The following is a 14,690-nucleotide window of genomic DNA, read 5'->3' as shown; positions in this document are numbered from 1 at the left end:
AAAGCACTATTCGAAAGACTAGTCACTTTTATACATTGGCATTCCCAGTCTTGTTTCAGCTAACCATTGCTGTCTCTGTTCCTTTCTGTGGGTATTCTCTACTATTCGCTATCCTGTTGGTATTTCCGTGTTGTCTTCAATGAGGCTTCACGAGTGGGCTTTAAAGGGCCCAGGATACTCTACAAATAGCGTGTAATATTTTTGTCTGTCTTCCTTTCTGGATCTTACTGGGAAGATTCATTATCATATTTTTAAAGGGTTAAATACGTGTAGTTTTAAAATTCCGTGGTAAATATCGCGGAACTAGGTATTCAAATAAAATTTCAAATGAAATTACTTATTCCATAGAAGTAATGATTATTGTTGAAATAATCGTGTTACAAAGTAAAACTGTTTCCCACCTGTCTCCTGCTCTTGGTTTTTCCCAGATTATTTGTTGCTAAATCTGAGGTGTGTGAGGAAGAGAGTAGTAGTCAGTAAAGTTCGAGATGGTGAGGGGGCCGGAGTGTGTTGAGTCTTTTACATCTTTGTAAACGTTTAAGCCTTTATTTGGAGTGAGAAGGGAAGACATTGTTGGATGTTGAGAAATGCTATGAACTGACTCATTTTAGTAAGACAAACTGGGTGAAGGGAAGAAGCAGAGCGACCTTTTAGGAAGCAATTGCTTACCAGGAAAGTGATGATAGCATTGGCTTATACCAGAGTGGTGACAGAAATGTTGAGAAATGGGCAAAGTTTGGATGTGTTTTAAAGATGTCAGAGCGACAGGATTTGCTGAAGGATTGGATGTGAAGTGGGAGAGAAAGGAGTGAAGGATGACTTAAGCTTTTGACCTGAGTGATTGGAAAAATAGTGTAGCTGTTCCGTTAGATGGGTAAAATAAGAGGATCAAATATGCTGTCTTGTTGAGCAACTCTGTTTTAGACAGGTTAAGTATGAGATGCCAGTGAGACATCCAAGTAGGTATGTCAAGGAAGCAGTTGGATGTATTAATTTGGGGTTCAGGAGAGAGGTCCAGGCAGAATAATTATTTCCCACTCTGTATTTACATAGCACTTCGTTCATACTATTGTTTTTGCTACAGTGATTTCCACAATTGTTTTAGAGTTGCTTATATAGGTGTTATGTATCCCATTCCTGTCTGTTCAGCTTCCCTCACCCCCAAGCCCTAATGGTCTTGGGGAGAGACCATTGAGGGAAGAAGGACAAAGATCTTGCCTTATTTATTTTCCATGGCCACAGAACCTGGTATGGAGTAAATGTGCACTAAATATTTATTCAATTGAATCAAACTTTTGAAATCCATTTTCCTTCATGTAGAAGGAAAAATATTTACTTGGAAACTGCACTCTGACATTGCTGTAAACCTTCCTGAGTGGATGGTTCTGTGATGTCATTCATTGTAATATGCTAATACTTTCCTGAGGTGAATTTATGTTGTTAGTTATATTCTAATACATTTAAATTTTCTGATGCCTCTGTTTGTTTTATTCTAGTATATAGACTATGCTTTCTTAAAGCTGTAGTTATCATTAACTTGGGATCTAGGTAGAAAAATGAAATATTACATAGAGCTTTGCATTCTTTAGGGTAACATTTGGTGCTTTCCGAATTTAAGTTGGGTACAAGAGCAGAATTTGGGATATCCTTGGAATTTTTTCTCTAGAAATCCTTTTATTTCTATTATAAAACTATTAATAGCAGGATTTACCCAGGTGCTTTCATATACTGTAAATATGGATTTCGTCATGTATGTACTAGAGCCCTCTTAATCAGGTTGATTTTAATCATCTTCAAAGAGATGATATTTATCATAAATCTTTGAAAGAACCTTTTCTAGTCCAGTCTTACTGAGATAACAACCAAATAGAGTGGTTGGGGGTTGAGTTTGTGGGAGAGGTGTGTGTGTTACACATACCTGGGTTTGTTGTGAATCCTTCTGACTCTACCACTGTCTTTTTGTTTGATCTTGAGTGAGTTATAATGATGATAAAGATGGTAATAATAAATTAAGTTGTGAGAGTTAAGAGCAATAATGTATTTTGTACATAAAGTATAGTATATATGTATTTTTATATGTAACAATATATATTCTGATTAACTCTACTGAGAGAATTTTACATCAGTTTGGAGACCAATTTTTTTGTTCGTGTGTTTGACAGAATCTCACAGTAGAAATATTTTTAAATAATTTTTAAAATTTTGAAAAACAATTTAAAACAACTTGAAAAGCTGTGTTGAGGAAAATAATAACTCACCAACGTTATTTTGGTATATTTGTTTCATCTTTTATATATATTGTCCTAATTGATGTTTTAGAAAGGAAGGGAAACCATAAGTATAGATTTTTAGAAAAAAATATTAAACAGCATTTAAGAACTTTGTTGATAAGCAATAGGTAGGTTTACTAATAAAAAAAGTTTTCCCCAAGTAGAGTTTGAAAACCTCTACTTGGAAATTTCATCTTTATGGAGTTGGTGCCTAAGTAGTGAAATTCAGTTTAGAGAAGCCCAGTCGTTATTTTAAGTATGCATTTTGAAGGTTTCCGGAGCAAGCGCTCTTAATCTGTTGAAGTGGTTTGCAAAATTTTGTGTGTACATTTTTCTGGGAAGAGAATCCATGAATTCAGATCATGATAGGGACTCGTAACTAAAAACGTTTACGAACACCTTCACTTCCTCTTCTTTAATGTGGGTTATATTTCAAAGCAATTATTGCTTCCCAGTGATTCGTGTATCTTGTTCTCTTAAATATTAAAAATTTAATAGTAAATGTCCTTTTCCTTTTTTCAGTCTACAGTTTTTTGTTTTTTTCATTTTGCTTCAGCTCTAAAGATAAAGTGATCATTTAAAACAAAGGACATGATGGCATAAATTTTACTATTTTTCAAAGCTTGCTTCCATCCTAAGTGAATTTTATTTATACCATGGTAGAGAAGGAATGTAGTATTTTGCCCTACTGGATATGTGTGTCAGTTTTCCTGACTATAATCCCTGTACCTGGCACTTCTCTACTTAGATTCTTCAACTCCAATTTGGTTTCAGGTCTAGGTAAAATAGGGCAAATAGGAAGAGAGAAAAGGCATGTCTAGTTTGTTTCAGTGTACAAGCCTGTTCAGATGAAAATTGAAATGTCCATTGTACCAGGCAGTTCTTTTGTTATGTAACGCTCACTGAATTTTGAGAACCTACAGTACCAGCCCTTTTCCCTCTCTCAGTCAGAATAGGTAGTAGTAAGACTCGGGCAAAACCCCAGTATTTGGTATCGACAAAAGAAGTTTGAGGGGGTGTTACTTGTCACTTAGAAGAGCCCTTCTATGGAAATCTGAACCTTTGACTTCTGTACCAGTTCTGTGAAAGAGCTTTTCTTTTTACACAGGACGCCACATAATGGGTTTTCCTTATATTCCTTTAAGGAACCTTTGAAGGAAGTAGGTCAACATGGGTTTTTTAATATTTGTAATTTGTTAATTACAAATATATTCACTTGGCTATATTTCTGTAGCTACATGACATGAATCTTCTTCTTTCATACAATTAACACAAAGGAATTCTGAAATACAGTCTTAATTAAGAATGTAAAGTATGTTGTCATTAGCAAAAAATAAACCTTTTAGCAGGGAAAGTATATGTTGAGTTCACTGAAAACATCAGTCTCTAGGTAGTTTTATAATCATAGCCTTATGTAAGGAGATAGCTCTATTTAAAAAGGGAGGCAGATTAACCCTCTTGATAATCGGCTGGGTCGTGAGAGTTCAAGGGAATGGCTAAAGGAGGTAAGGTTAAAGAGCGTATAAAAGATCTTTGCCCTTCTTATTTAGTCCTCTCCTTAAAAATTCTCACGTCAATTCAAGATCTTCCTAACTGCATTTTCAGAAGAATTAAAGCCATAAACTTAGTGTCATGACAGGGTTTCGTTTTTATCTTGAGTATAAATTTGTGTTTCTTAAAACTTGTTTTTACATTTCATTTGTATTTCTCTTGGAGTCTGTATTAAACTAAGAATTAAGCTAACCTCCTTCACTAGCCTGTTGACCCTTCTGGTACATCATCATTTTGACACATGAATTTGTATCTGAGGTTGAGCCCACTCTGTGGCAATGCGTAGTGTACGTATTCTGTACTGTTTGAAAGTGGAGAAACGGATTTAGTTACGAAAATAGTGTGCCATCTTGTGGAGGATTATGCTATCAGCACAGTCCGATTTACTCCTGAGAATCAGACTGGAAGGGCAGAGTGCAGTTCAGCTCATAAAATAAAAAGCCTGGCTTCTTTGTACAAAATGGTGCGAAGATACTGATGTGTTAACATTTCTACCTTATTTTTAGCTCATATGTAACGTATGTAGGTTAGTACTATTGGTACTGAGTAGCTGTAGGAGTATATTTAGTTCTGGTACCAAAAAGACTTTTCCAGAGAATATGGTTGAATTTTTGTTTATGTGGCCTGTGTAATGAGAGATTGATTGATTGATTGATTATTGGTGATTGATTCATTTATAGTCTTTTAGAATGAAATTGGTGTGACGTTTTCAACATAGGCTATTATTGGTCAATTTACTTCTAATTCCTCTCTTTCATTGGCCCCTCCTTTTCAGTTGGTCCTATATGCTGCAAGTTGAGCTCTGACCATGCCATGTCTCTGCCTGAGATCTTCTGTGGAGTCAAGTTCAAAGCCTTTATATTGTCATTTAACCCCTTGCATGATCAGGCCACTACCTGTCTTTTTAACCTCATCTGCACCTACTACCTTTTGTGTTCTTTTAAATTGAACAGTGCATTTATTCATCACACAGTTTTCACCACTTTTTATGCATTATTTAATTTAATTCTCACAGTAGTTTTATGCTATAGGTATGATATAGGTGCACCATTTTAGAGGTGAAACCAGTGGTGGTGGTCACACAGATGTGGTGGTACAGCTACAGCTCTGTCTGCGATCTGCCTGCCTATTTAGAGTCCATGTCTTCGGAACACTTTCTGTGTGTTTTTCTGTCTCTGTACTTTTGTTATATTTTCTACTCTGCTTGAAATGTCCTCTTCTCCATTCTTCCAACAAAGCCAGCTTGTGATGCATAGGTCAGATACCACTGTCACCATGAAACATTTCCTGTCAACCACGTATACTCTCTTCCGGTTTTGAACCCATTCATGGTGTTTGTTTACCTTTCTTAGGCCCTTAGTCTACCCTGCATTATGGTGATTTGTGTACTTGTTTTATGTTCTTGCTAGATTGTAAGCTCTCTGAGGATAGAGACAAGGTCTTCTTTTTATTCTCCAAAGTGCCCTGTCAGTTCAGAATTAAACATTGACTGCACATTCCTCTGACTGCTGGGAGAGATGGATAGCCTGTGCTCCTTTAAGAAAAAAATGAAGAGAGAGGGCGCTGCTTGAGGACGATCGTACTGGCCCAGGATGTACATGAGTTGTTATATAACCCATAAGCATGAGAAGAGACAGTCCTTAAACCAGACTATCCTGTTGCAAATAATGTTTTCATTTTTCTACTTTCTTCTCACTACAGTTCTCTCCCATTATTTATATAATCTTTCAAAGTTTTTCATATTCTTTATGCATTAAGTAATACTTTCGTTTCTAGATAATATTTCCTCTCTAAGTAATTTAACTTTAGTGATTAGAGGATTTAATTAAAAGTTTGTTATGCGTGTCATTCAGGTATGTCAGAAGGTCCCGTTTCTGTCTGATTTATTCAATTTTACTATTAAGCTTCAACTGGGACCACAAGTATTCAGGGAGAAGAATGACATCTTGGATTAATTCCATGGGGATGCGTGCTCTGTGCCAGATTTTATTTTGCTCAGCTATCAATGAGGCTGTTGTGGAAATGTGGGTTTTCTTTGCTGTGAGAATTTATGCGTACAAAGAGACCTGCTTTTCAGAAAGAACATTGAGAACCCAGAGCCCAAGAGGAAGGGTTATTAAAGTTAATGAACCAGGGTAACCTTATCCAGAGGGTGCCCAGAAACACTATAAAAGAAAAGGTCAATTGCTATTGCTATTTTATTTCTATACTCCCTCCCTCTCCAGGCTTCAGAAGTGAACAGCGTTAATTGTCCCTATAGTGAGACCTTGACAAATAATTTTTAAGCCAGATGACAATTCTTTAATTTTTTTTTTCCTGTAAAATTTCATGTATCTGGGCATTACTGTGTGCCATTTGGGAAACAGAATGTTACTTAACTAGTGATAATGGATTGTTCTGAGATACAATTTTTAATAGTTTAAATAATTGCCATTATTTCACATTTGTACAGAGCCAAACGTGTTCTAGGTACTGAGTTGACATGGAAGCAGACACAGTAATGCTGTTGTTAGTGCATCTGTGCTATTAGTAACAACAAAGTGCTTTTTATTTTTGTGCATGTTTTAAAGGTAGAAATGCTGTTCCTGCTTGACAGCCTTCAGAATGTCTTCATGTAACTTATATCTGAAGAACTGAGAGTTTTGTGAATGAAAAAACCGAGCCCCTGTGAGGTTAAGTGACCTATCTTACCCAGTGAACATTAGAACTCAGACCTGTTCCAAAGGTCTGTTCTTATCCAGAAGCAAGATTTTGATTTCCCCAGGTTCTTGGGGTATAAAATGGGATGTTTCACTTAGAAAATTCACTGAGAGCTTGAAATCATATGAAAATAAGACGAAAATCTCTTAGAAGACAGCCCAACTCTCTCAATGGCAAGGATTTTTTTAAATGGTGTTACAGTTTTTCCAAGTGCACTTTGAATTGTAACCCTTCATGGTGGGACATAACTTAGATGAGTGTCTCCACATAGGTAGGCCTAAGGCATGCCAAGTAGAAAGTAAGTGGCTTTACAGTTTTCCTGTAATATTTAACTTTTTGAAAAATAATTGGTGGGCTTGTATAACCAGTAGACATAAGATATTTATAAAGGGGGAAAAGATTTGAAGAAAGGAAAGGTACTATTATATAAAGAACGATGGGATGATATACAACGTTATGTATAAAGATTTTTCACTATTCACTGAGCAAGGAATCAGTTTTCACAGAGATAAAGTCCATGGATATGATAGACATTTCAGAGTTAGAAGAAACCAAATTCTCAGATACCTAGAATAACTTAAAAGGTTGATTTCTGAGGAGTTAAGTCTACCGCAATATATTTGGAAACATTTCCCCCAGTTTCCATGGGAATACCAAGGCCATATGCATCACTATTCTTAAGATATCTAACTTTAACTCCCAGCTAGCTAGTTTTAATCATTGTTTTTGGTATTGCAATAGAGAGGAAACAGTTTTAATGTGAATTTTTTTTCAGAAATAGCTAGATGTTTTTGTATTTTACACTTTATATTCCTCTGGGATTTCTTGCTTTTTATCTATCTCCCTCCTTCCTTCCTTCCTTCCTTCCTTCCTCCCTCCCTCCCTCCCTCCCTCCCTCCCTCCCTCCCTCCCAGCCTCCCTTCCCTCCCTCTTTCCCTTCCTCCCTCCCTCTCTCCCCTATCCTTCCTCCTTTCTTTTTTCTTTTTGCAGTCTGAAGCTACATTATTAAGAAAGTGGTAAATGTAAACTTTTTGTGGCCTAACACACAAACTCCTAAACTAGCTGCACGTCAGATTCATCCTGGATACTTTACAATACAGACCCTTTTTACCTACTGAAGACCTGTGGAATCAGAATCTTAGAGAATGCCTCCTCATTACCTGTACTTTTATAAATCTCTCAAAATAGTGGTTCCATAGAAGTCTTTCCATATACCTATGTTTAGGAAATACTAGTCTAGTAATGTATTTTGGAATGTTATCAGTTTAAATTTTTCATTTTTAAGTTTATTTAGATGTACCTTAAATGATCTTAGAAACAACTGACTAGGTCTGGGTGCCTATACTTATATTTTGTCCTTAAGTTTATCGTTTTACACATATTTTTCTGATTTCCATAGAGACCGTTTATTTGTTTGGTGGCTGGGATGGAACACAAGATCTTGCTGACTTCTGGGCGTACAGTGTGAAAGAGAACCAGTGGACATGTATCTCTAGAGACACTGAGAAAGAGGCAAGTTCTCAGACTTTATAAAGTCTGTTCTCTCTGTTACAATAGGGGTGCGGGTGTACACTTCTTTTTCTGGATGATTTGTATTCTTTCCTAATGTCTATCAGCAGTGGTAACAGAACAATTTGTGGTAAACAAGTTTGGTTTAAGTACTCTTGCATTCCAGCTTCTTCTATACCTGGTTCTTCAACTACTGGTACATGAACAAATCTATCTTATAGAGATAAATAGAGTGGGTATCTAAGATCATTTAGTTTTTTTTTACTACTTTTGCCTGGAAATGTAACTAACTTTCTTTTTTCTCATCTTCCCATCACGTCTACTCTTCTTTTGAGTATTCATCTTATTTTGATTTCCTCTGGAAAATTGGGTTTGGTCGTCCTCACTGTCTCACTGTTTTGATCCCTCACTATTTGACTGTATATCCATTTTACAAATGATAACTATTTTATCTTTAACTAAATTGTATGTATGTATTCATATGTGTATCTGTTGATACATATATGTATAAAGGATTTCCATAGTGAATAAGGGGGCTTAGATATATGGCTTTGAATTTAAATAAGTGCACACTTACACAGTTATACAGTCAATTCTGGTTTTTTCCAGATCTTTATAGAATTTTTTATTGTACTCTCCATCTAAGTGTTTCAGATTCCAAGGTGAAAAATAAACTAGAACAGAACAGTAGGAGCTGCAAATGAAAAGTAGGAGAAAAAGACAAAATTCAAAACCCGCTGATTTTAATCTATGAAGACCATTTAAAAAGATCTGGTGCTATGTTTTTAATCCCAGGAAACTGGATTCTTGCTTATTCATGTTTTCCAGTGATCAATCATTTGGGTAGTTCTTATTTTTCAAAAGGTATCTTAAAATTCTGATTTCTGTTTTTTATCCCTGTAAAAGTATGTAAAAATGGCCTTTGTCCTTCAGTATTAAGGTAATACTTTCTGAAATGATTATTTCTATAAAGACATCTAAAAAAAAATACCCAACTTATTTCTCTTAAACTGTATTAAATCTGGGTTGATTTCATCTGTAATTATTCTTGCAATAAATCTAGGATTCATCCTGAAATCCTCCCTCTTACTCATAGAGTGTATCTAATTAGTGCCTAAGTTCCAACAGTTCTAGCACCCAATGTTGCATTCCAGATGTCTTTTCCTCTTTTTGGCATTATTTCCAACTTTACAGTTTCTTTCTTAAATATTTTTGCCTCTATTGTTGAATCCCCAGATCCATTTTTCCGTCCATTAGCACAGTCTTTAAAAAACATATCTGGCCATGTGACACCTGCTTAAACCCTATGGTTAGCTTCAGTCCATTTCCATTATCTATTCTATTACATTACAAGCACCCACAAAACTTCAGTGACATGTAGTAATAAGTATTTATTTTACTCAAAAGCTTAGAGATCGGCTGGATGGTTCTTGTGGTTTGGGCTGGGCTCACTCGTGTCAGGAGTCGTCATCCAAGACAGCATCAGCCGGGCCTATTCGGCTCTGTTCTGCAGGGTTGCTCACTCTCCTGTTTCCTAGCTGGGGCTTGTTCTCATCTCAGGGGCAGGGCCGAAAGAGGGAACGGGATGAAGTGGATGTGAGCATGCCATCAAATCTGTTGTTTTCCTATTGGCCAAAGGAAGTCATGTGACCAAGTCCAGCGTCACTGTGGTGAGGGGCACAGAAACAGGAAGTATGAAAAGCAATAATCAGAATGATAAAGCAATTTATCTGTCTTAGTTACTTTTGCTTAGAGTAAAAACTTCAAATTTCTCATCATGATTTGGTCCCTATTTACCTTTCTGATCTCCTCTCTGGACTCTCTGTGTCAGCCATACCTCTGATGGAATTATTCACCTTGCTCGCCTGTGTCCTTCAGCAATGGTGTTTTTTACTCTTTGGAATTAACAGAGGGTCCAGCTTTTACCTAGTAAATGCCTACTTATTCTTTTAGACTCAGTTCAAATTTCACCTCCTCTATGAAGCCATTCTTGACTTCTCCGTGAAAAATTAGAAGCTACTTTTGGTGTGTCTATTTAACCCTTATATTCCTGGAATAATTTACTATACTTACTAGTTTACCTACACTCTGAATTCCTTAAGGCGTAAATCTTACGTTTTCTCTTTAGTGATTAAATAGGTAAGATAAGTTAAATGAAAAGTTAATGCTGGGGAAGAACAAGGGAATGATAAATACAAAAATCGGGGGAGTGGCTGCTTTGGCGGGAAGAGGGGGTTGGTATACGTGGGACCACAGGTAATATTAATGTTCTGCTTTTGAAGCTGGACATGGGTATTACTTTTATACCATTTGTATATGTTGTAAATAATATTTAGAATACAGTTAATAATTATTTAAAATTAATGCTGGAAAAATACGGAGATTATTTTGATGAGAACACTTTGTTTCTGTTATTTTGAAGTCAGTGAAGTAGCGACCCAATGCTGAAGTTCAGATTTATTAGTTTATTATTATTTCTTCATATAGACACCTAAAAACCTTTTGTTTATCAGTCCCTGAATTGAATGGTAATATATGGCTCTAGCATAAATGCTCATTTCTTCCAAAATTGAACAGTTAATATTTCATTTATCTAATTTTATTTTTTATACCAGTGAGTACAAGTATTATTTGATGATACCGCAGGGCATGTGTTTTAAAAATATGATATACGATTAAAAAGCAAAATTAATTTAATTCACTTAACTATGTATCGAATAACACAGGAGATTGAAAGATAATGGAAAAGCTCTGCTCTTAAAGAGAATAATTATTTTAAATGTTCAAGTAGATCTGCGAGTAAGTTTTTATAGGTTCAAAACAAATCTATTTTTATTTAATTTACATTTTTATGAATCTCTTTAATGTCTAACTTAGTGGAAGACAGCCAGATTCTCGTATCTACTTCTGCGTTTAATCTCTTGTGATGTTGTTTTGTGTGAAATATATGAAGAAAATAGGGCCTCACATAGATATGGGGGTTTTTTTTGGAAAGGAAAGTAGTATTTCAATAGCCTTTTAGATAATCACACACGTTCTTTTTTGATCTCATATCCCAATTTGACAAGTGGTTGTTTTCGTAAAGGTAATTGCATTATAGACCATGAAACCATATCAGCTAACATTTTATATTGTTGCATTGGTCTATCTTGTTCTTTGTCTGTTTTCTATTCTATTGCTTCCTATTATCTTTATTTTCTTTCTTTCTCTTTTTTTCCTTTAGGGAATAATTGCTCAACATTTTAATAGCACTTGTACTAATTAAGCTGAAGCAAGAAGTTCTGTTACTCTCCTATTAAAATTTCAAATTTCACACTCTAGGAAATATGGCATCGATTTATTATATATTACTCCACAGTTGTTTTTGAGCTTATTTAATTATGGAAAATTATGGAAGAAATTCTCAATTAAAAATTTCATCTTATCTACAGAATATTTTCCTAGACAAAAATCTTTTAAAATAAGTTTTAAAATAGTAATTATTAGGTTGGTGCAAAAGTAATTGTGGTTTAAAAGGTTAAAAATAATTGCAAAAACCGCAATTACTTTTGCACCGACCTAATAGTATGAATACTAAAATGCAGATTTAAATCAACTTAGTATCTGGATTAATAACACTAATGTCAAACTGTTCTTCATGCCTAATGTTTTTGTCCCTTCATTTAATGTAAGTAATAATACTGGATTACTCTTCCTAAAATATGCTTTTATATCTTATTTTCAGTTCTAAAAACCTATTATAGTTCTTGATTGCTTGCAAGAGTATACCCAGTCTCCTCTCTCAGTTACTCACTAGGCTTCCTATTTCTACCTTATATTTCAACTCTATTATTTCTGCAACAGGAATTCTTCATCTCAGTCATAACCACACACATTGTAATAAGTCTGTTTTTGCTTTTGTTTCTCTTATCTTCTGGAATAATGGAAAAAACACAGTTTTTGCCCTGGTTATGCTGGGGCTTAGATTTTCTATCTTACTTCCTAGTTTTCTGACGGTGAACAAATTATTTACCCTGTGAAATGGTGATATTTCCTTATAAAATTATTGTATGGATTAAATGATTACTGTATGGATTACTATTACATACATAGTAATAATATAGACAGAATTCAGGAGACAACAAATATTAGTTCTGTTTCCTTTTCCCCCTTCTAACTAATTCAGTCCTGCCCAATTGAAGTTGTTGTTGTTTTTTTCATGAACTCATGGTTTATACCACAATATTGTTTTACCTTTTATTCAGTTCTGTGTTACAAGTGATCTCAACGAATTAGTTTTTGCTGATAGTATACCGTTCTTCATATTGTTCCCTAATTGTGTTACTTATTCAATCAGGAGAGTCAGTTTTATATAATATGAAGGATGGATGAGAAGTCAGACTTGAATTCTTACTCTGCTTCTGTCACTAGCTTGCTAACCTTCAGGAGGATACCTTTTGTCTTTTGCTTACAATTCCTCATCTTTAAAAGGAAATAATTAAACTAGAGATTTTATTAAAATTACTTCCATTTATGAAATTCAGTGATTCTAGATATTCTTAGAGTGCCTGTTTTGTTCTAGATTATGATGAGAAATATTATAAAAGGCCGAATGTGTCTTTAAGTACATTGGCATATACTATAGAATTAAACTGCACAAGTAACTAAAATGTAATGGGGTATATAATAGAACCCTGATAAGTGTGCCATAGGTTACAGAATAGTTCATCACATTTTCCTGGTAGATTTTAAGCATTTCTAAGGTAAGATTTGTATCTCCTACTGTTTTTTTGCTTTTCTTTCGAGATTTAAGCCTAGTGTTGGACTTGTATTAGTTGACTTGCCATGAATCTCTGAGCAAACCTCGTAATGAAAGTCAACAAAAAGGGATATTTAATTTTATTTTCTGTTATTTGTTCTTTGAATTTTTTCTTTTCTTCTTTTTTTCTCTCCTCTCTCCACAGAATGGTCCTAGTGCCAGATCATGTCATAAAATGTGCATTGACATTCAACGAAGGCAAATCTACACATTGGGGCGTTACTTGGATTCCTCTGTGAGGAACAGCAAATCTCTGAAAAGTGACTTCTATCGTTACGACATTGACACAAATACATGGATGCTACTCAGTGAGGATACTGCTGCTGATGGAGGGCCGAAATTGGTGTTCGATCATCAGGTTTGGTGCACGGATAAATATATGGCAGAATTAATCAGTGCTGAGTAGCCCTTGCTCTTCGAGTTTATTTCACATGTTATGCTAAGTTGTCTGTTAGTGATTTCCATTACAAATACCTATGACAGAGAATAAAAATAACTTTTTTCAGTAGGTATAAAATTATTCTTTAAATTTTTTTTCTTGTTTAGTGCAGGATGAAATACTAAGATCTCACAATACAGTTGTGGATTTATAAAAACTTTAGAGAGTAGATGGAGCAATACATATTAGGAAAAACAAGTTTAGTTTTATAATAAAATATCCATAAATCGTAACAGTAACAGTTTGCCCTTTTAAAACTACTTATTCTGTTTTCTTGGAAGAAATGTAAGATTAATTGATAATAGCTCAAGCACTTGAAATCTAGAGCTTTTCTTCCAGTTCGAGTGCAATATATTTACTTTTGAATTTCATCACAAACTTGTTACAAAACAGATAGGAATTTCTCATAAACTAGATGAAGTTTAAACTCAGCACCAATAAAAATCGTATGATGATGTCGTAGACAAGAAGACTACACGTGGTGATGTGGTGAGCCATGTGAGTGTTAATACGCATGTAGCTCTCATCATCACCTCCATCTGTGTCATTGTCATTTTTGTCTGTACTTGAATACTTAGTCTCTATCAGTTCAGCATAGTTCAGTACCTCATACAAGACAGGAACCACTTTGAATTCTGTAGGCAGGTTCAACCCAGGCCCACCCTTTTTTTTGGAGTGTGAGGGAGAAAAAGACGTAAAAAGTCTGTAACACTGTGTTGATGAACGTAGCATTACCTAGTATCTGAGAAACGGGAGGAGGTGCTAGAATTATGGTAGACTCTCACTGAGGCCTACCTTATCTTCTGTCTTTATGCAAGTGAAGACCCAAGTCTGTTTTTATTGTTTCTTTACAGATTTTTGTTAATTCTTGTCTTTGAATTTATCCGACTGCTACATTTATATTCACAAGTAGTGGCTACAGGAGAATGTTAGGGAAAAAAGGAGTGGGTTACATGCCTGTCAAGTAAGTGGTGGATGAAAAATCCAAAACATCAGCCTTCAGAGTACTCCCCAGGTTGAGTTTGGAACGTCTGCTGGCTCTATGTAACTGAGCTGCAACGCTTTGTGCTTCCCTGCTGACATCCTCTGTGTTTTCATGTGGAAAATAAGAACTCCAAAAAAAGTTTGACTGGTTCTGATCTTTTAAAAACAGGACATCAGCAGATAACATTGTGAAGGAAACCGTTTATTTTCCTGCTTTTAACTGGTTACAAATTTTTTTTATAAAAGGTGCTTATGTCTTTATTTCCACAGGTTGAAATAAGAATTACAGGTTGAGGGGTAGTCTGAATATAACACATATATTCTCCTTGTGTATGGCCTTTGTTTCACTTGACTTTGATATTATATTAATAGAATGTTCCTTATAAGCTAGGTTCTGTTAAACAGTATTTGGTTTTCAACTGATTAGACATTACAGCAG

General features: G+C 35.1%; 1 protein-coding gene across 3 annotated transcripts in view; it reads left to right on the top strand.

The window, feature by feature from the left end:
* MKLN1 (muskelin 1) overlaps positions 1-14,690 on the top strand; it is a 261,571-nt gene that overhangs the window by 194,962 nt on the left and 51,919 nt on the right. For all 3 annotated transcript variants that reach the window (XM_033099259.1, XM_033099258.1, XM_033099257.1), the window contains 2 exons: positions 7,921-8,033; positions 12,974-13,186. In XM_033099259.1, the coding sequence (XP_032955150.1) occupies positions 7,921-8,033; positions 12,974-13,186 (326 nt within the window). The remainder of the gene's footprint in view (positions 1-7,920; positions 8,034-12,973; positions 13,187-14,690) is intronic.

This window comes from Rhinolophus ferrumequinum, chromosome 26 (genome assembly GCF_004115265.2).
Source record: "Rhinolophus ferrumequinum isolate MPI-CBG mRhiFer1 chromosome 26, mRhiFer1_v1.p, whole genome shotgun sequence".
Lineage (NCBI taxonomy): Eukaryota > Metazoa > Chordata > Mammalia > Chiroptera > Rhinolophidae > Rhinolophus > Rhinolophus ferrumequinum.
The sequence above is the reverse complement of the archived record's forward strand: the minus strand, read 5'-3'. Positions and strand labels throughout refer to the sequence as shown.